General features: G+C 42.1%; 2 protein-coding genes and 1 pseudogene across 2 annotated transcripts; all 3 read left to right on the top strand.

Moving 5' to 3' along the window:
* Positions 1 to 1,855: 1,855 nt before the first annotated feature.
* LOC131221427 (polyphenol oxidase, chloroplastic-like) lies at positions 1,856 to 4,052 on the top strand. The gene is made up of 2 exons (XM_058216678.1): positions 1,856 to 2,465; positions 2,786 to 4,052. Exons 1-2 carry the CDS (start codon positions 1,881 to 1,883, stop codon positions 3,938 to 3,940), a joined length of 1,740 nt encoding a protein of 579 aa, XP_058072661.1. The 5' UTR covers positions 1,856 to 1,880; the 3' UTR covers positions 3,941 to 4,052.
* A 7,967-nt stretch (positions 4,053 to 12,019) lies between these two features.
* On the top strand, positions 12,020 to 14,225 carry LOC131221426 (polyphenol oxidase, chloroplastic-like; annotated as a pseudogene).
* A 3,194-nt stretch (positions 14,226 to 17,419) lies between these two features.
* LOC131220091 (uncharacterized) lies at positions 17,420 to 18,901 on the top strand. The gene is made up of 3 exons (XM_058215061.1): positions 17,420 to 17,605; positions 17,711 to 18,016; positions 18,116 to 18,901. Exons 1-3 carry the CDS (start codon positions 17,420 to 17,422, stop codon positions 18,899 to 18,901), a joined length of 1,278 nt encoding a protein of 425 aa, XP_058071044.1.
* Positions 18,902 to 20,497: the final 1,596 nt, after the last annotated feature.

The raw sequence follows: 20,497 nt of genomic DNA, 5'->3' as shown, positions 1-20,497 counted from the left end.
GCCCATCGTATTGTTTATTTGACATCCAATCTATTGGTTTGGTCATAAAGACCCAGGTGAAGGGAAAAATCAAAGATCAGCTTGATCCAAAACTTTTATGGTCCCTAAAAAGTTTTTAATGGTCAACATTTATTCAACACTGTTTCATGTAATGTGGTCCACTTGAGATTGGGTTATACCTCATTTTTGGTCTCAGACCATAAAATGATCTAGAAAAATAGATGGACGGCATGGATGAAACACATACATCATAGTGGGCCCATGAGCACCAAGTGGCAAGGGAGTAGCCAATACGTTTCCAATGGAAACCGTGTACGCGGATTCACTTTCCAATGGAAACCGTGTACGCGGATTCACTGGGGAAAGCCTTTTGCATGAAGTTCCAACGCTGGATGTATGGTGGGGTCCACCGTGATGTTTATAAGAATTCCAATCCATTCATCCATTTTTAGAGCTCATTTTAAGACATGTAAACAAAAATTAGGATGATCAAAAACTCAACTCGGCCATACAAGATGAAACAGTGGAGAAAGAAATTCCTACCATTGAAACCTTCCTGGGCCTCTTGATGTTTATATGCCATCCAAACTGTTTAAAAGGTCACTTTTTACTAGGATGAAGTGAAAACACCAAAATATTAGACCGATGCAAAACTTTTGTGGCCATATAAATATTTCAACGGTGGACACTAAATCCCCACTGTTTCCTCTCGTGTGGCCCATTTGAGTTTTGTATATTCATTAGTTTTGGTATGATGTCCTAAAATGATATCTAAAAATGGATCAACGAATTAGATTTATCACAAACGTCGCAGTAGGCCCATCTGAAATCCTTGCGCAGGATCTTACTGCAAAAGGCTTTGGCAGGAAATCTGCGTCTAAAACGTGAAATCAAATTGCGTACCGAGTCTTATTGTATTGAGTAAACTCTATTGGGCCCATTGTGAATTCATGAGGTTTATCCACGCCGTCCATCCAGATTTTCAGATCATTTTAGGAGTTGAGCCCAAAACTAAAGTATATCAAAAGCTCAAGTAGACCATACCAAAGGAAACAGTGGAAGTATTGATTTTCACCATTGAAGTGTTTCTAAGCCCCCAATTATTTTTATTTTTCATCTAAACTGTTCATAAGATCACAAAGACATGGATGAATGGAAAAAACAAATATCATCTTGATATAAAACTTCCGTGGGCCCCAAAAACTTTTCAACGGTAGAATTCAATCCCCAAAAATTTTTCAACTGTAGAATTCAATTCACACGGTTTCAGGTGGTGTGGTCCACTTGATCTTTGGATATGATTAATTTTTGTTGTAAAACCTTAAAATTAGATGATAAAAAAGATAGATGGAGTTGATACAATGCAGGAATGACAATAACGGTGGGCTCCACAGACTTTACTCGTTACGTTTACCGTACTGTGGGACTCAGTGCGCAAACCGCTTCGGTTTAACGTCTCCGTTACGGTTCTTATTAAATATATTTTTTAATATATTTAAAAAATTAATGACGTGGCACTTACAATGACGTTGACCAATGAAAACGCTAGAGGCAGGAAGTTCCTGCCTCCGGGAGGCAGAGGATCCGCACTCATGGAGAAAATAATTCATTGAAATGGGGCGTGTTTTGTGAGCTGGCCGATGACGTAGACCAATGAGAAGTCCACTGAATTTGTGTCTGTCAACACAGACTATCCGCACATCAAGGCTGTCCACACAGTCAGGATCGTATCATTTTTTTGTGAGGCCACGTCCGTACCTACACCCACTCTCGGAATGAAATCCGCGCACGCCTTTCGCCAAACCTTTTTCACGTGCCGCATGTGCACCCTCCATTTTCATTACAAATACATCACAACAACAATTCACAGCATCACAGCAATGGCGTCTCTCCTCAACACCCTCCAACTCTCCTCCTCTCCCTCCTCCTCCCACCACCAGCGATGGAAGCACCGTATATATCCTGCTTCCATCGGCATTAACAGACACCTTCGCAGCTGCCTTCCAAACATTACATCATGCAATGCTATCAGAGATGAAAACCATAGAGAAGGAGCGTCGGGAAATATCGACAGGAGAAACATGCTCATCGGCATTGGAGGCTTGTACACCGCCACTGGCCTCGGTACCCTACCAACAGCTATCGGAGCTCCAGTATCTCCGCCCGACTTATCCAAGTGCGGGCCCGCAGATCTACCGACCGGTGCAACCCCGACGAATTGTTGCCCGCCCTTTGATCAGAAGATCATAGACTTCAAGCTTCCATCGCCTTCAACACCCATGCGCACGCGGCCTGCGGCCCACTTGGTGGACCGTGAGTATGTAGACAAGTACAAGAAGGCCATTGCACTCATGAAGGCTCTACCCTCCGATGACCCACGGAATTTTACGCAGCAGGCCAATGTGCACTGCGCCTACTGCGATGGCGCCTACGATCAGATCGGCTTTCCCGACTTGGAGCTTCAGGTCATGCTCACCTGCCCGCCTACGCACGTGCAGACCTTTACACACATGTCATGGTAGTCTAATCCGAACGGTCCATGTGACGTGGAATCCCATGAAACTCCAAGTGATAAATTTTCACCCTGATCTAAAATTGTTGTGGGCCATAGAAAAAAAGAAATGCAAAGCAAGTGAGGAAACTGTTTTCATTTTTTATAGCCCATCAAAGTTTTTGATCAAAGTAAAAATTAAATCTCTCACACACACACACACACACACATATATATATATATATATATATTTCTCCAATACACGGTCATAACAGTGGCATGTCTGTTTTTCAGGTGCACAACTGCTGGCTATTCTTGCCATGGCACCGCTACTATCTCTACTTCTTCGAGAAGATACTCGGCAAGTTGATCGGCGACAGCACATTCGCTCTTCCATTCTGGAACTGGGACGCTCCCAAAGGCATGACACTTCCTGCCATTTACGCTGACTCGAATTCGCCCCTCTACGACAAGCTCCGGGACGCCAAGCACCAGCCACCGACGGTGATAGACCTCAACTACGACTTAACAGATCCCACCAACACCGAAGAGCAACGGATATCTGACAACCTCAATATCATGTACCGACAGGTGGTCGGTGCCAAGACAGCCCAGCTCTTCATGGGTGCTACCTACAGGGCCGGGGACGCTCCTGACCCTGGCGCCGGTACCTTGGAGAACGTCCCACACGGACCAGTCCACATCTGGACTGGCGACCGCAACCAGCCTAACATAGAAAACATGGGCAACTTCTACTCGGCGGGCCGTGACCCTATCTTCTTCGCCCATCACTCGAATGTCGATCGGTTGTGGAATGTATGGAAAGGGTTGGGAGGAAAGCGGAAGGACTTCACTGACTCGGATTGGTTAAACTCGGCCTTCCTCTTTTACGACGAGAACTCCCAGCTCGTGAGGGTGAAGATTCGCGACTGCCTGGATTCGACAAATCTCAGATACACATACCAACCAGTCGATAACCCTTGGATTAATGCCCGCCCTACTTCGGTTAAAGCCAAGGTATCCGCTGCAACAGCAGCCGTGAAGAAGAGCGAATTCCCTCGAGCTCTTGACTCGGTCATCAAAACCCGAGTTGATAGGCCGAAGAAGTCTCGTAGCAAGAAGGAAAAGGAGGATGAAGAAGAGGTTCTGGTCATCGATCAGATCGAACTGGAACGAGACACGTTTGTGAAATTCGACGTGTTTATCAACGTCGAGGATGAAAACTCGACGGGTCCTAGCGCGACTGAGTTCGTTGGAAGCTTCGTGAATGTGCCGCACAAGCACGGCAAGAAGACAACGAAGCTGAAGACGTGTTTTAGGTTGGGAATCACGGACGTTCTGGATGACTTGGGTGCTGATGCAGATGATGACGTGGTCGTAACCCTAGTGCCACGTCAGGGGAAGGACGTGATCTCCATTGGACGGATAAGGATAGAATTGATCTCCTAGAGATAGTTCAACGTACCTTCACGGGACACGTGGAGGTTGATCTAGTAATATGAAATGTCCAATTAGAGGGCCTGGAATAATAATCTGATTAAATCATTTAAGCTTTTCATCATTTGCTGTTTGTTGAGATCCGATCTAGATTATCACTAAAATCAATGTATGGGATTGTGTTATGAGTATTGCTTTTATGTACTCAGCCGATCTAGGATAGTGGTAACGTTAGGAAGGGTTCGGATTTATACTTGCTTTTTCTTTAACGGTTGGTATGGAGAAACGAGTCTACCTTATTAAGTTTCTACCGATTGTACCGAATCATTTACTTATGTGGGAATGAGCGAACGAAATAAGAGCATGGATAGAAAAAGGTGTCATGTGATTTTAATTACGTTATCGATCCCGGACCACTTACACTGCAGAAACGTTCGAATTTTTCTAGCTGTGACGAGTAGAGAATCTAAAATCGATACCACGGCTATTCCTGGGACGCGGATTAGGTTTGGTTCGAAACAATTAGAGGAACGGATGCGTCCGTAGGATGCCTTTTTGATTTTCGCTGGCTGGAAACTTATTCCGCAAAAAGCGACCTTTTCTGGTTCGGTTGGGCGAATGAAATTAGCGGGTGATCCCTGAGGTCTATACGCCTCAAGATCCCGTTAGGTTTTATCCGTGTAGAGGGACATGGATTGCGTACATACTAACTAAACTCAGTTGGGCCCACTGTGAATGTATGTGGTTTATCCACACCGTCCATCCGTTTTTCCATCTAATTTTAGATGTTGAGCCCAAAACTGAAGCTTATCCAAAGCTCAAGTGGACCATACCACAAGAAACAGTTGAAATAATGATTTTCACCATTGAAACCTTTCTAAGGCCCCACAGTGATGTTTATTTGTCATCCAAATTGCTCATAAGATTTAAAAAACATGGATGAATGGAAATGAATAAATATAATCTGGATCCAAAACTTCTGTGGCCCCAGTGAATTTTTCAACAGTGGACATTCAATTCACACTGTTTCCTGTGGTGTGGTCCATTTTAGACTTGTATATGCTTCCGTTTTGAGCAAAGGCTCTAAAATTATCTTGTAAAATGGATGGACAGACCGGATAAAATACATAGATAATGTTGGACCCCACAGAGTTTACTCAATACGGATTGGGAATCCTATTACGTTTTATCCGTGTAATAGGGACACGGATTGCGTTCTACTCCGCGGTCTTGATCTAGGACGGGTAGGAGCTTTGACTGACCATCGTGGTGTATGAGTCTTACCCACACCGTCCATCCATGTTTTTGGTATAATTTTAGGCTGGGGCATAGAAAATTATCAGCGGTGAGAATCATTATCACCACTGCTTTTTGTGGTGTGGTCCACTTGAGCCTTGGATCTGCCTCATTATTCATTTCGTAACCTAAAATTATATGAAAAAATGGATTGACTGTGTGGATAAGACCCTCACATTACGGTGCCCACTCAAAGCTCCTGCCCGCTCCCAGCTGGAGATGGGTGGGGTAGGACGCCATCCATGTCCGTGTAACAGATATTGCCCTCACTGTGGGGCCTATCTTAATGATGTATTGTATATACATGCTGTTTATCCATGTTACCTGTCCATTTTCGGATGTGGTCCCAATAGTTAGGCAGATCTAAATCTCACGTAGACCACACTAAAAGAAACATCGATAATTCTAGGATGTCCCTAACATTTACTTTCCATCCAACCGGTTGATAATGTTGAGATATGTGGTTTTTTGAAAATAAATAAATAAATATTCAAAATTTTAGGATTTCGCCGCCAAAACATTTTTTAGGAATTTCAATTCGAAAAGTGTGGTGTGTATTTTTGTCCCACATCAGAAATGAAAAGAAGAAAATCATGGTTTATATGAAAATGTTTGTGTAATATTCTTGCTTGAGCTTTGGAGATTGTGACGCTCGGGTCTACACATTGGAATACGTGCACGCACACAGAGTATGGGCAGTGTGGCTGTAGTGGCACTAATTGGCACACTTCGCGCGTGCGCATGTCACAGAGGGGTCGCTCCCTTGTGACCTTACACGAACCGTCACGAGATGGTGCGAGCAGTTTAGTATGAGCCTAGGTGCAATGGGTATGCAATGAGTCAGGGCTTTATAGGCGACTGAAAACGGTTAGATTATTAATCCGAAACGGTCAGCCGTTTCTCAAAATGAATAGCTGTCTTGAAAGCCATAATGGTTTGAAAACGGATGGACTATGATGATCCGACAACCAGAAATGACTGAATTTCTCCAAAACTTATAGTGGGCCCATGACTATTTTAGCAGTGGCCATTCAATAACACTGATCCTGTGTGGCCCACTCAAAATTTGGATCTGATTCATTTTTGGGTCCACTACCTAATTGATCTCGTAAAATGGGTAAATAAGGTATATTTGCCACAAGCATCAATGCAGGCTCTATAATTTTTTCAAGGAACGGTAAGTAGGGGTGTACATCGGGCCGAACTGAGTCGAACTGGGCTCAACCTGTCCTGGCCCGGTCACCAGCTAAACTAGCCTGAACCCGGCCCGGTCAGCAATCGGGTGAGTTCGGGCCAATTTCAGACCCACAATTTGAACAGCCTTGATTTTTTGACTCTGCTCCATCTACTTCATGGGAAGAGCTTTGGCAAGTAACTTGAATGGCCTTGATTTTTGAAAAGGGCTTTTATCATAGATTTTTGGGACTTTGCTCTATCTACAAAGGGACCCACGATTTGAACGGCCGGGATTGCTGTAAATGGTTATGGTAAGTGGGTAAGAATTTAGGAATATATATATATATATATATATATATATATATAGATATATATATATAGATATATATATATATAGGCTGAGTCGGGCCGAATTGGAACCTATCCGAACTCAGCCTGAACTCACTTTCGGGCCGAAGAAAATGGCCCATCCCAACCCGAACTCAGTTCCGGGTTGGGCCCAGTCGAGCCTTTTCGGGCCGAGTCGAGCGAGTTAATTGGGCTAGCCCGGTTTATGTACAGCCCTAACAGTAATTATGGAACAAAAAGAAGAGAATCAACATCCAACTATTTCCTTTCATGTAGCCCACTTGACTTTTGGATTGCCTCATTTTTTGGCCCACCTTCTAACATGATCTGAAGAAAAAGGGTGAACGGCGTTTATTTTACAAAAAATATAACAGTGGGCCCACAACAGTTTCACTGGTGGGACAATTTCTTGGCATGTGGTCCACTAGAGTTTTGGATCTGACTTATTTTGGGTCCACCCCTAAAATAATCTAGAAATCCTGGTGGATGAGGTGGATTTTTCACAAACATCATGGTGGCCCTGGGGATTTTTAAGGGAGAGAGGTTCAGTGGTGGGCATTGACTATCCATTGTTTTGTGCTCCGTGGCCTACTTGAGTTTCGGATCTCTTTCATTTTTGGGCCCACAACCTAAAATAATATGAAGAAAGTGGTGGATAGGGTTGATTTGTCACAAACATCATGGTGGACCCATGAGCTTTTCAAGGGAGAGAGTGATTTTGAACTATGGATATTCAATACCCACTGTTTCATGTGGCCCAACTAGTTTTGGATTTGCCTGATAGTTGAGCTAGCCCACTCTCTAAAATGATATAACTAAAATGGTAGACGGGATGGATTTCTTAAAAAACCACGGTGGGCCCTGACTCCTGAGTGTTTCAACGTTTTCCTGCGTGTGACCGACTTGAGTATTCGATCCACCTCATTTTTTGTGCTCATTGCATAAAATGATCTAGCTAAAACGGTGGATGTGGTGGATTTAGCCCCATGACAAGATTTGTCACCACGGGCAAGGGCTTAGGGCCCATTGGCACCCCTAACTGAAGGGTTTTTCAGTTGAAAGGAATGATCCAATGCTCTGAGAGCACTATAAATTGTAAGTGCTCTTATCTGCATCAAGACACTTGTATTGTCTTGTTGATAGGTTCAATCTGTCCATGAGGTCCGTCACCTTCATGGGCTAGGTTTTTAAAAAAAATAATAAAAATCACACCGATCAGATCACCCAATCCATCCATGAGGGGAGTTTATTTTTTAACCATCATTTCCAACCATGGTTGGGATCGTTAGGATTGGCTATGACGGACTCCAACATATCAATGGCTCTTGCAGTTGATTCATTCTATTTTTACAAAAGTACATTTAGACCAAAATTTTTAGAGGATATTGATTAGAATGGTCTCGTCAGGGTGATTTCTTACGGTGGCCCCATGAATTGAGTGTTGGATCTTATAGACAGTCCAGATTGATATATTCAACTAGTCTTACAGTATGTGCAGAGCAACAGATAATTCTAATACAGAAAGGTGCTATAGCGCTCTTACAGCACTATAAGTTATAGTGCTCTTAGTTTAATCAGTTCATTTGGATAATCCAGATAATTCTAATAAAGAGAAGCATTATATAATTTATAGTGCTCCTAGTTTAATCAGTTCATTTGGACAATCCAATCAATTGATCTAACTAGTCTAGTAACTTCAAAAGGCATTTTATTGACTACCTCATAAAATTAAATTAAATTGGGGGGATGTGTTGAAGTGATAAAGTCCCATGATATACATTGATACACCACACACTCACACCACTTAAGCTTTTAAAGTAAATGGTTGTTTGACATGCCTTTTTTGAACGGATCATATCATGGAACAACTAAAAAAGTATATTCACGTTCAATTATGGATGATTCAATCACTAGGATAGAGGATTCCATAGAAAAGGTTTGGATAAATAAGATTCGTGGCATCTTTCCTAACGGTTACTGAGAATTTGAACAAAAAATGGATTTATTTAATGGAGAATCATTATCGACAGACACTGGTCATTCCTTGACCTCAATCAGTGAATTAGCTGGGGAATCAACACCTAGTTTGAATTTGAAAGGATTTGCTCTATTGCTCAAATAAAGAAGACATGATTTAGAAAATCAAACGAAATGTTTGAAATTTCTATCCAATATAGTTACAACTGATCCAAATGATCAAATAATTCAAAATAAATAAGAGTAATTGGTTGTTTGATATGGTATCAGAGCGGAAGGCCCTATGTTCGAATCTCAAGAGCAACAAATATTATTTATTGTGTGAGTGTCCCTTCACCTTTGTCACTATCTTCTTTGCAGGGTGACGGGATGTTCATGTTGCATAAAAGATGATTTTTTAGAATAATAAGCAATACGATGGGCCCTTAATAAATAGATGGATGGACAATTTATGTGCCCTGCCTACATTCTGGATGAAGCGGATGGTTTCCAATGACCTTGGTATGGACAGCTACATTTTGGACACTTCGTGTAGCCCACCTATGTTTTGGATGGAGGGCATGGTCTCCAATGGCCTTCTGTAGCCCACTTACATTTTTGACATTCGTATACCCCACCTACACTTTGGTTGGAGTGGATGGATCAAAAACTCATTTCAATGGGCCGCACCAAACTTAATATCCCACCTTCACATGCATGCCAAATTGCAGAGAGCCTCTCCATATGCAATCAGCATAATTGAGTAAAATTGTTTCCACACTGAGGTCTTCGTATCAATTCCCTACTGGGGGTGGCTAACAGTGAAGTGTGAACTGACAGTGGGGTGTACTAACAAGCTAACATAAAAAAATAAAAATAATAAATAAATAAATAAATAAAATGGGAGCATCTCTATCATTTGTCAAATATAAAATCATGAAAAATTAGTGAATTGGTAATATCCGCGGTAGATTAAGGTCCGAGCTGTCGATTTCGTAATCAACGTTTACTTTTGTTAAAGGTCTTTTAATCCAAGCCGCAGTAAGCAATGCATGCACCTACAAGGATTAGGTAAGCAGCCTCTTATAATAGTTTAAATTAAAGTAGGGGCCGGTTCTGAGTCCATGGCCCAAAAGGCAGCCGCCATATGGAGAAATCATTGAAAAAAGCAGGAATTTTATGTACCTCACCTTTAATTTTGGGGCCCACTGTGATATGTACATGAGATCTACCCGGACCATTAGATGTGTAATTCCAAGTAATGCTCATGGACACAAAATTAGGCTAATGTGTGATTAAGGTGGGCCATCCCAATGGAAACAGGTAAAAGAAAGACATCTACCTTTGATTTTAACCGAGCACACTATGATGATTATAAGAAATTCACCTCAACCATTAGATGCCACACCAAAACTTATGCCTGATATACAAATATCAGGCCCAAATGTGATTAGGCGGATCACACCTAAGGAAACCGTTATTAGGGTGAACATTGGCATTTTTACAGGGTATACTATGATGTTTATAAGTACGGGTGTACACCGAGTTGAACCATGCCTCAGCTTGACTCAGCTCGGCCACTAGCCTCGAACTCGGCTTGGCTCAGTCCACGAGCCTGATTGGCTAGCTCTGCTCAGTTTGATTAGTAGCTCGGGCCAGTTCAAGCCGAGTTTGAGCCAAAACCAAGCGTCTGCGGCATTTTCACAAACACATACTATGCACTTTCAATTTTACAGTACATGTAAACTAGCAATAGTTGTTTACAAGTATTTCTTCAAACACTTTACAGGCAACATCAAAATCAAGGAAAAATGGTATTTATTTCATATACATACCTTCCTTGCTACTAGCCAATCGTTTCATCAAACACTTGGTGAGTAACATTAATATCAAAGTAACCAAGTCACCGAACTAGTTTGATCCAAGTTTGATTCGAGTTGAGTCGAGTCGAGCTCGAGCAAGCTCGAACTCAGTTCAAAATTTTTTTCGAGCTCAAAAAATCAGCTCGACTCGGCTCAAACTCAACTTCGAACTGAGCCGAATCGAGCTTTTTTGAGTCAAGTCAAGCAAGCTAACCGAGCTAACTCGGTTCGTGTGCACCCCTATTTATAAGGCAACAAAGCCATTTATAAGAACATTCTAATTGGGATGAACTGAAAATACAAATATTAGCCTTATCCAAAACTTATGTGGCCTCGCAAAGGTTTCAACCTTGGGCATTCAATCCTTACCGTTTCTATAGGTTTCAACCGAGTTTTAGATCTTCCTATTTTGCCAATCATGTCCTAGCATGAGCTGGAAAAATCAATGAATGGGGTGGATTTCTCGTAGACATCTGGATGGGCCTAGCTGGTGGCAAAAGCAACTCACCGCCCTTTAGAACATTATCCGCGTGAAAATTTGTGGACCACACTGGCCGCAGCCATTTATGACCTAGTCTAAGTGTTGTTTAAAGTATTAGTTCCTTGGCTCAATATTCTACCCCGTTCGTATCAAGTGAACAAAGCAGACGCAAAGAAAGGGACGCTTGCGGAAACTACCACCAAATATTTTCAATGGCGCCGCCTCCATACAAATGGCCTGATTCAGGATGATGAAACATGCACTAAAGGTGGCACGCTTACGAAAGTGTCAGAAGTTGGCACGTATGGCTTGTTTACTTTCGATTTCGTTGGTGGATTATATCTTTATTTCTAGTAATTAATGTATATGGAAGCTAATAGCTTTTGATAATTTTGCCCTTGCAATTAAGTCTTCACAATTGTAGCTAAGAGATGATATACTCTCATAAAAATGTAATTGGTTGGTGAGGAACACTAAATATTTTATCACATAGGGGACAGGCTGTAGCCCCATGAAGAAAAGATTGTGCGACTCTATACGGTCCAACATGTTGTATGTAACATCCATTCCATACAGGTGGTGAGAACCATTATTTAAGCCATGCAAAAGATAAACCCGCTTGAAAACTCACATGGGCCACACCAGTGAGGACAATGAAAATTTGCTTCCAAAACCACTAAATTCACAGTGTGGCGTACCTGAGTTTTTTTATCAAGCTGATTTTCTATTAATTTTCTGTTCATTTTAATGAGTTGGACCTGATTAATGGATTTGATGAAAGATATTTCACGTGGCTCAAACAAACTTATGGTTAGCTTTCCATTGCCACAGTTCCATGCGATATGTTCTATTTAGTTGTAGATCTGGTTGATTTTTTATCTTAGGACCTAATATTAAGTATAGAAACTAATGGATGGAGTGGATTTTACACTGAAACATGTTGGTCTCAAAGGACCAAATATTAAGTATAAATACCCCCTAACAAGCATTCACAGCAACACGACAATGGCATCTCTCCTCTACACCACCCAAATCTCGTCCTCTCCCTGCTTTTTCCACCGCCAGCGATGGAGGTGCCCGGTATATCCGGCTTCCATCAGCATTCATAGACACCCTCGCCACTGCCTTCCATATATTACATCATGCAACGGGAGTATCAGAGATGAAAACAACGGTGAAATAGCACAGGGAAAGATCGACAGGAGAAACATGCTCATCGGCATTGGTGGCCTATACACCACCACCACCCTCAGCCCCACACCAACAGCAATCGGAGCTCCAGTAGCCCCACCCGACTCAATCAAATGTGAGGCCACAGATCTTCCCGCCGGTGCAAAACCAACGAATTGCTGCCCGCCCTTAGATCAGAAGATCATAGACTTCAAGCTTCCATCTCCTTCAACACCCATGCGCACGCGACGCGCCGCTCATTTGCTTGATGGCGAGTATGTAGACAAGTACGAAGGCCATTGCACTCATGAAAGCTCTTCCCTCCGACGACCCCCGAAATTTTACACAGCAAGCTAATGTGCACTGCGCCTACTGCAATGGTGCCTACGATCAGATCGGCTTTCCCGACTTGGAACTTCAGGTCATGTCCTGGAAAACATTTTAAAACCCGTTGTAAAGGAATTGATGTAGAGCGGGCAGCGGATAATTTCATGGCCAAGATGGAAGGCCCGATTGCAAGCTTTTGTGATCCAAACCGTCGGGACCTTAAATCGAGCGTATCTCGTAATCCAGAATGAGTCATTCAATGTACTATATATGATTTTGGGTAGTACGAGCTAATTTAGTCACCCAACCCCGGTTTCCATTCCGGTTTTATTTTCGTTTTTACTATTTATAATAAGTTTCAGTTTAAGTGTAACTATTCATCTTGCTCGCCTTGCGTCCTTCCCTGCGTCAGGAAGGATCATTCCAACAGCCTTTATTTCTCAGTAATAACGCTGGTTTATTTGTTTTTCAGGTACACAACTGCTGGCTTTTCTTCCCCTTCCACCGCTACTACCTCTATTTCTTCGAGAAGATTCTTGGAAAGCTGATAGGCGACAGTACATTCACTCTTCCATTCTGGAACTGGGACACTCCCGACGGGATGAGAATGCCTGCCATATACGCCGACCCGGACTCGCCACTCTACAACGTGCTCCGAGACGCCAAACACCTGCCACCGACGATGGTAGATCTCGATTACAACGGAACCGATCCCACCGACACCAATAACCAACAGATTGCCAGTAATCTGGCGATCATGTACCGAAGTGTAGTCTCTGGAGCCAAGACAGCTCAGCTCTTCATGGGTTCTCCATTCCGAGCCGGGGGTAATCCTGACCCTGGCGCCGGGTCCATGGAGAACGTTCCCCACGCGCCACTCCACGTCTGGTGCGGGGACCGCAACCATCCTAATACTGAGGATATGGGGAATTTCTACTCAGCGGCTCGCGATCCAATCTTCTACGCGCATCACTCGAACATCGACCGGTTGTGGACTGTATGGAAAGGGTTGGGAGGAAAGCGACAGGATTTCACTGACTCGGACTGGTTAGACTCGGCCTTCCTTTTCTACGACGAGGATGCTCAGCTCGTGAGGGTGAAGGTTCGAGACTGTCTTGATTCGAGAAATCTCAGATACACATACCAACCAGTCGATAACCCTTGGGTGAAGTCCCGACCTACTTCGGCGAAAGCTACGTCAGCGGCTCTGGCGACAGCTGGGAAGAAGAGCGAGTTTCCTCGAGCTCTTGACTCGGTTATCAAAATCCGAATTGATAGGTCGAAGAAGTCTCGTAGCAAGAAGGAAAAGGAGGATGAAGAAGAGGTGCTGGTTATCGACCAGATCGAGCTGGAACGAGACACGTTTGTGAAGTTCGACGTGTTCATCAACGTCGAGGATGAAAATTCAACGGGTCCTGGGTCGACCGAGTTCGTTGGAAGTTTTGTGAACGTGCCCCACAAGCGTGGGAAGAATCTAGCGAAGTTGAAGACCTGCTTTAGGGTTGGGATTACGGACGTTCTGGATGATTTGGATGCTGATGCGGATGATGATGTCGAGGTTACTATTGTGCCACGTCAGGGGAAGGATGTGGTCAGCATTGGAGGGATAAAGATAGAATTTCTCTCTTAGACATAGTTCAACATACCTTCACGGGACAAGTGGAGGTTGATCTGGTAATCTGGAACGTCCAATTAGTAGGCTTGTAAAAAATAATTGGATAGAATTATCTACGTTTTAAAATATTGCTAACGGGATGAAGGGTTCGGATTTATATTTTTTTTTCCTGTCACGTGTGGTATGGAGAGATGAGTCTACCGTATGAAGGTTCTACCGACTACACCGAGTCATTCGCTTGCGTGGAGAAATTTACGACTGTACGACCCATTTATGGCCCAATTAGGAGACTAAGCCCACCTCATTTTCCTTTGCCAGAATACGCCCCAGCTGTACGGACGCCTTTCCAAAGGTCGAAAATGCCCCTCGTTTTTCAATTTTAGCCCAATGTCTCATTTACGCCCAAAAACACGTCCGGACTCGTGTCTATCAACCCTCTCTCTTCTTTTCACCTATTTTCTTCACTAAATCGCCATACGATCTTCATTTTCTTTACTAAATCGTTATATAATCTTCATTTTCTTCACTAAATTGCCATATAATTTTCATCATATTATCACATTACATATTCCCTGTTACATTCTCCTCGAGCTCAAGCGCATTCTTTTTACGAATGCACGTGAAATCTTGAAGACCTCTCTCCAAAGAACGTGTTTCACATCAACGCACTCTTACTCTTTTTCTCAAACACGGATTTCACTGAGTGTTAGGGAGTGATTGTAGTTCGCGGTCAACTACCTTGAAGTTTAAATTTTAGGTAAATTTATAATTGTTTACATAGAAGACCATGGTCAATTTCACGTGGCCAATATCATGCATTGCTGAGTCAAATTTACGTGACCATCCAATTAGATGAAGTATCGTGGTCAATTTCACTCACTTTTCGATCAATATACTGAATTGATCGGTCAACTTCATACACTACTTGGTGATTTTCACGCAATTTACTATTAAATTGTAGTACGTTTCTGTAATACGACGTTGAATCTGTAGTGCATTTAGTGTAATACGTTTGTGAATGTTATATATTGAATACATCCATTACTTTCTTTGAGCCTGTTTGGTTTTCCATAATCCAGGTAAATCGCCGTAAAGAAGTAATTATTACATTTTTTCACTTATTTGGAAACGAGTGAGTATTTTCACCTAGAAAACCAGTCTGAAAATGTTGCCTTAAATCCATGGGCCCACTATAATGTATATAATATATCCGTGTCGTCCATCTGTTTATTTAGAATATTTTTAGGCTAGATGCGAAAAAATTTGGAAGATATAATGTTCAATTGGCCCACATGAAAGGAAACAATGAATTTAATTTGTCCACTGTTGAAAGTTGATTCTTTTACTGGGCCCACATTGAGGTTTATTCACTATCTAACCCGTTCACAGGATCACATGGACATGGATAAGTGAAAAGTATAAATATAAGCTTGATCTAAAATTTCTAAGGCCCTCAACAAGTTTTTAATGGTAGGCATTCAATTCTCATGATTTCATGTGGTGTGGTCCACTTGATGTTTTGATTTGCCCAATTTTTGGGGTCATGCCTTGAATTCATTTGGCATAATGTATGGGCGGTAAATTCCTCGATTTATGAGTCAGCATTGGAAAAGATCTAACCTTGATAAATAATGATTACTCATTTACAAGATAATTACACTTGAGCCAGAAAACAAACAGGCCCTGAAATTGCGAATTGTTATCACTACGATTCAAATTTCCAATTAGACATTCATTTGACGGTCAATACCATTCATTTGACGGTCAATCCCCTTCACTCCACGGTCAATTCCACGCATTTGTACGGTTAATTCCATGTACGGTTAATTCCATGCGAATCCCCCTAACCTCACGGTCAATGCAATTCATTTCGCGGTCTACATTGGGAAAGATATTGTAATTACATAGGTAAATAATTATTACTTGTAATTACATGGTAAATACAAGTGAGCCCAAAAATCAAACGGGACCTGTTCACTTACTTTGCAGTCATTTTCAATCCTTTCAGGACCCAGAATTGAATGATAATTCATCGCGAACAATGCGAACATTCCCTGGATGTGAGTAAAATTGACTGTGAAGTGAGTAAAAATCATCGCAAACTGAGTGGCATACATTCCCGTAATTTAAAACTTTGCGAATCTGACCGATAAGCCTGTCATATTTGAGCTGGTACAATGGTGGATTTCCTACTACTCGGTCAAATCCACCTATACATGTGAACACTAAACGAGTTATATTATTGTGTTTGTTTTCAGGAAATGGCTTCAGTAATCATCCTATGCTTATATGGTGGGGAATTAGTTTGTGAAAATGATCGTTATACGTACAAGGGTGGAGAGTCGAAAACTACAGCTGTATGTGTTGACATTCCATATGAACAGCTTCTATCGAAAATGTACAAAATTGCGAAGAGTAGAACTGAGGATTACGATATAAGGTTGAGGGTATTGTATCCTTGCACAAACCAATCAGTCTCTCCAGTTGTAATTGAAGACGATGACGATGTGAGAATATTCTTGACAGCACAACTGAAGCACCCGGATCACTACATCCCTTTATTCATCGAGACAATGCAGCGCGTTAATGAACCAGCACTCGAAGACCAGGTTGGTTATAGTGGGTTCGAACATGACACCCCAGCAGTAGAAAGTTTGGGTGAGGAACATATCTTTACTTACAAATATCAGTGTTCACCTTCACAGGTTCCTCCAAGCAGCACTCCGGTACCCGTGCCGGCTCATACACCAAACTTGATGATAAGTCAAGGTCATACATCAAACTTCATAACAACTCCAGTGAGGTTGTCGGCTGACGTGAACCTTAAACTTGAATACATGGTAACACCTTCACTTACGAGAGTAGATTTGCCCTCAACATCCAACATCGAAAATGTGAGTGGAAGAGACATTTCATTGCCTGAGTAGGGTCGATCATTGGACTTCACCACCAGGCTTCCCATCGTGCCTTTCGATGATGCTGGTTTCACCAATGCGGACTTGTCACTGTATTCATGTTCTGTTGATGACCCAATTGATATAGCCGTTAACCAAACGTTCGAGGACAAGAGCCGGTGTTAGTATATTTTGAGGCAATTTGCAATCCGCAATAACTTTCAATACAAGGTGTTGTATTGTACAAAGAAGAAATTCGCCGTGGCATGTATGGAAGATAAGTGTGAATGGAGGGTGCACGCATCTAGGGTGAACGGTGCGGGAATATTCAAGATTAAGACCTACAAGGAAAAACATACTTGTGGAATGTCATGGATGAAGAGTGATGATCGACAAGCAAGCAGTAAGCTGGCCAGCGAACTGGTTGTCAATCGCATTAAGCAACGCATGGGGTTAAGGCCGAAGGACATAATAGTCGCAATGCAAGATAAGTATAATATTGTTATTAACTATAATAAGGCATGGCGCGCTAAAGAGATTGCAATCGATCGCGTAATGGGGTCTTATGAAGACTCTTACAAAGAACTCCCAATGTACTTGCATGAGTTGAGGATAGCGAACCCGGGGACTTTGACTTCTCTGCTTGTGAATCAACAGGCGATGAGGTTTGAGAGATGTTTTGTTGCGCTCGGACAGTGTGTTAGAAGTTTTCAAACATCTCTGCGAAGGGTCTTGGCTATTGATGGGATGCATTTAAAAGGTAAGTACAAGGGTATTTTGTTTGTTGCTACGGCATTGGATGGTGACAATCACATCTTTCCAATCGCTTTTGGTATCGGAGAATCAGAGAATAGCAACAGTTGGAACTGGTTCCTTACATACCTCAACGATTCGTTAGGGAATTTACCTGGTCTTATTATCATATCAGACCATCATAAAAGTCTGATGAAAGAAGTTCCACAGGTCTTCCAGGCAGCAATCCATGGGTACTGCGCCTACCATATATACTGAAACTTGGTGGATACGTTCAAAGACAAGTCATTGGAAATCTACTACTAGCAGGCTGTAAAGACTTGTAGGAGGGCTGATTTCGATAAATTCATGCATCATATCGAACTTGCCAACCCCCCAGTACATGCATGGCTAAGGGAAATAGGTTATGAAAAGTGGGCATCTTCGCATTTCCCAGGAAAAAGGTTCAATTTGGTGACTACAAACACAGTTGAGTGTGTTAACGCTCTATTCAAAGAAGCACGAGAATATCCAGTGACTATGCTGATAGAGACGGTCAGATTGAAAATTCAAGAGATGTTTTGTAAAAGAAGAGAATTAGCCTCATCATTTGTTGGACCGTTGACACCGTGGGCTGAGAAACAAATAAAGGATCTCATACCGAAGGCACGAGATGTTCGTTGCCACGCAATTTCCCAAGATGAATACTATATTGTGGGAGACTACAATGATACCGTCAAACTCAATAAGCTTTCATGTACATGTCGCGAGTTTGAAGTAAAGGGTTTAGCTTGTTTTCATGTTCTTTCAGCATGTATAAACTACAATCTTCTTCATTACTCGTATTGCTCCCCGTTGTACACGGCGAGGAATTATCAGATCACCTATGAAAATTCGGTGTACCCAGTACGGGACAAAAGTCAATGGGAAATTTCTCCTGCATTCAAGGAGTACTATTTGAGAATCTGGCCCCCGCTACAGATGAGGTCAGCTGGAAGACCAAAGAAGGCACGGATCCTTTCCCGTGGAGAGGAACGAACTACAAAAATATGCGGACGTTGCAAACAAGCGGGTCATAATCGTCGGAGCTGCAAATTTCCAATACCTTCAAAATAATGTAATTTGAAGTGCATTTTTTGTAATACGACTGTAAATGTTGTTTATTGAATACATCTGTTGCTTTCTTTGAAATTGTTAGAGTATATTGAATTATGCCCATTCACTTCATGTTGTGAGAGCACTTCATGGTCATTTCAATGCATATCACAGTCATTCCTCCCTATTCCGTGTTGATTCACGGTCGTTTCGAGGCATTTCGCGGTCCAATCGCCTCACTTCATGGTCAGTTCCATGCATACCACGGTCATTCCCGCCTATTCCGTGTTGATTCATGGTCATTTCGACGCATTTCGCGGTCATACATCTTCATTTAACGGTCATTCTTACCTATTCCGTGGATGATGTATGTTCTAAAGGAACAACAAGCATGGTTACTGGTTATCTTGTAAACAATTCCCTGTTGATTCACGGTCATTTCCAGGCACTTCATGGTCACTCCCCTTCACTTCACGGTCATTTGCGTGCACTTCACGGTTCACGGTCATTTCCAGGCATATCACTGTCACGCCCCTTCACTTCACGGTCATTTGCAGGCATTTCATAGTCAATTCGCTTCAATTCATGATCATTTTCATGCATTTCACAGTCATTCCCAAACAATTTCGTGTTGATTCACGGTCATTTTCAGGCATCTCACGGTCACGCCCCTTCACTTCAATGTCATTTGCATTGCATTTCTTCGTCAATTTGCTTCAAACCATGATCATTTCATTTCACGGTCAATTCGCTTTAATTCATGATCATTCCCATGTATTTCACGGTCATCCCAAACAATTCCGTGTTGATTCACGGTCGTTTCGAGGCATTTTACGATCATGGAAGGGTATTGAAGTCAGATGGAATTGAAGGAGCCTTTCTACTTTTAGCAGCTCTCTCTTCATTTGCAATAATATCCACCATCATTGTGGAATGATGCTTCTACTACATCAAAACTCTTTCTAGATCTAGTTTTGTACTGGGAGGATACTTCCAATACTAACTTCTTCGTATCTACAACATTGCATCTAGTCCCAGATATTTCAACATCACACGAGCTCAAAGAAGCACTTCTACTTCTTGCAGCTCCAGGTAATGCACCTCTTGAGTTTTCAATGAATTACCTGAAATAAGATATGGATAAACTTCAGGTAAAACAAATCTCTCGATTGCTATCTGTAGAAACAATTGAGAGATTTGTAGAAACAAAATTGATGTAAAATCCATGCCTACTACAAAAACCAGTCATTGAGAATAAATACTCTTGAGATCGGATCCAGGTTCGAATTCATGCCTTTCAGACTGTAGTAAGAAACAGATAAGCACACATAAAACAGTAAATTTACTTCACACCACTTTTGTTGAAGGGCCGTCTAAAAAAAAGAGATTCATTTACAAACAACCATCTCAATTCCGGCAAAGCTTGTACAGTAGCTATTCCAGATTTGCTTGCAACATTTGTAGCCCCATTGACTATCCTTCCACCACAAACCCCAAACAGTTGTGTGGTTATTGATACAAACATCTTCTTTATACTTACTCCTTGGAAGAGATCTCTTGCAAATACACCATACTAAATTAGCTCCTCCACGAAAAGAAAAAAAAAAGGTTCCTCAT

The sequence above is a fragment of the Magnolia sinica genome, chromosome 12 (assembly GCF_029962835.1).
Source record: "Magnolia sinica isolate HGM2019 chromosome 12, MsV1, whole genome shotgun sequence".
Classification (NCBI taxonomy): Eukaryota; Viridiplantae; Streptophyta; class Magnoliopsida; order Magnoliales; family Magnoliaceae; genus Magnolia; species Magnolia sinica.
The sequence above is the reverse complement of the archived record's forward strand: the minus strand, read 5'-3'. Positions and strand labels throughout refer to the sequence as shown.

Bases quoted from the DNA above. Each gene is read 5' to 3' on its own strand.
- LOC131221427 (XM_058216678.1), top strand. From the start codon at position 1,881: ATGGCGTCTCTCCTCAACACCCTCCAACTCTCCTCCTCTCCCTCCTCC. The intron at 2,466-2,785 runs GTCATGCTCACC...TCTGTTTTTCAG, and splicing joins TTCCCGACTTGGAGCTTCAG to GTGCACAACTGCTGGCTATT.
- LOC131220091 (XM_058215061.1), top strand. From the start codon at position 17,420: ATGTCATGGATGAAGAGTGATGATCGACAAGCAAGCAGTAAGCTGGCC. The intron at 17,606-17,710 runs GTAATGGGGTCT...GTGAATCAACAG, and splicing joins AAGAGATTGCAATCGATCGC to GCGATGAGGTTTGAGAGATG. The intron at 18,017-18,115 runs GTCTTCCAGGCA...TACTACTAGCAG, and splicing joins TGATGAAAGAAGTTCCACAG to GCTGTAAAGACTTGTAGGAG.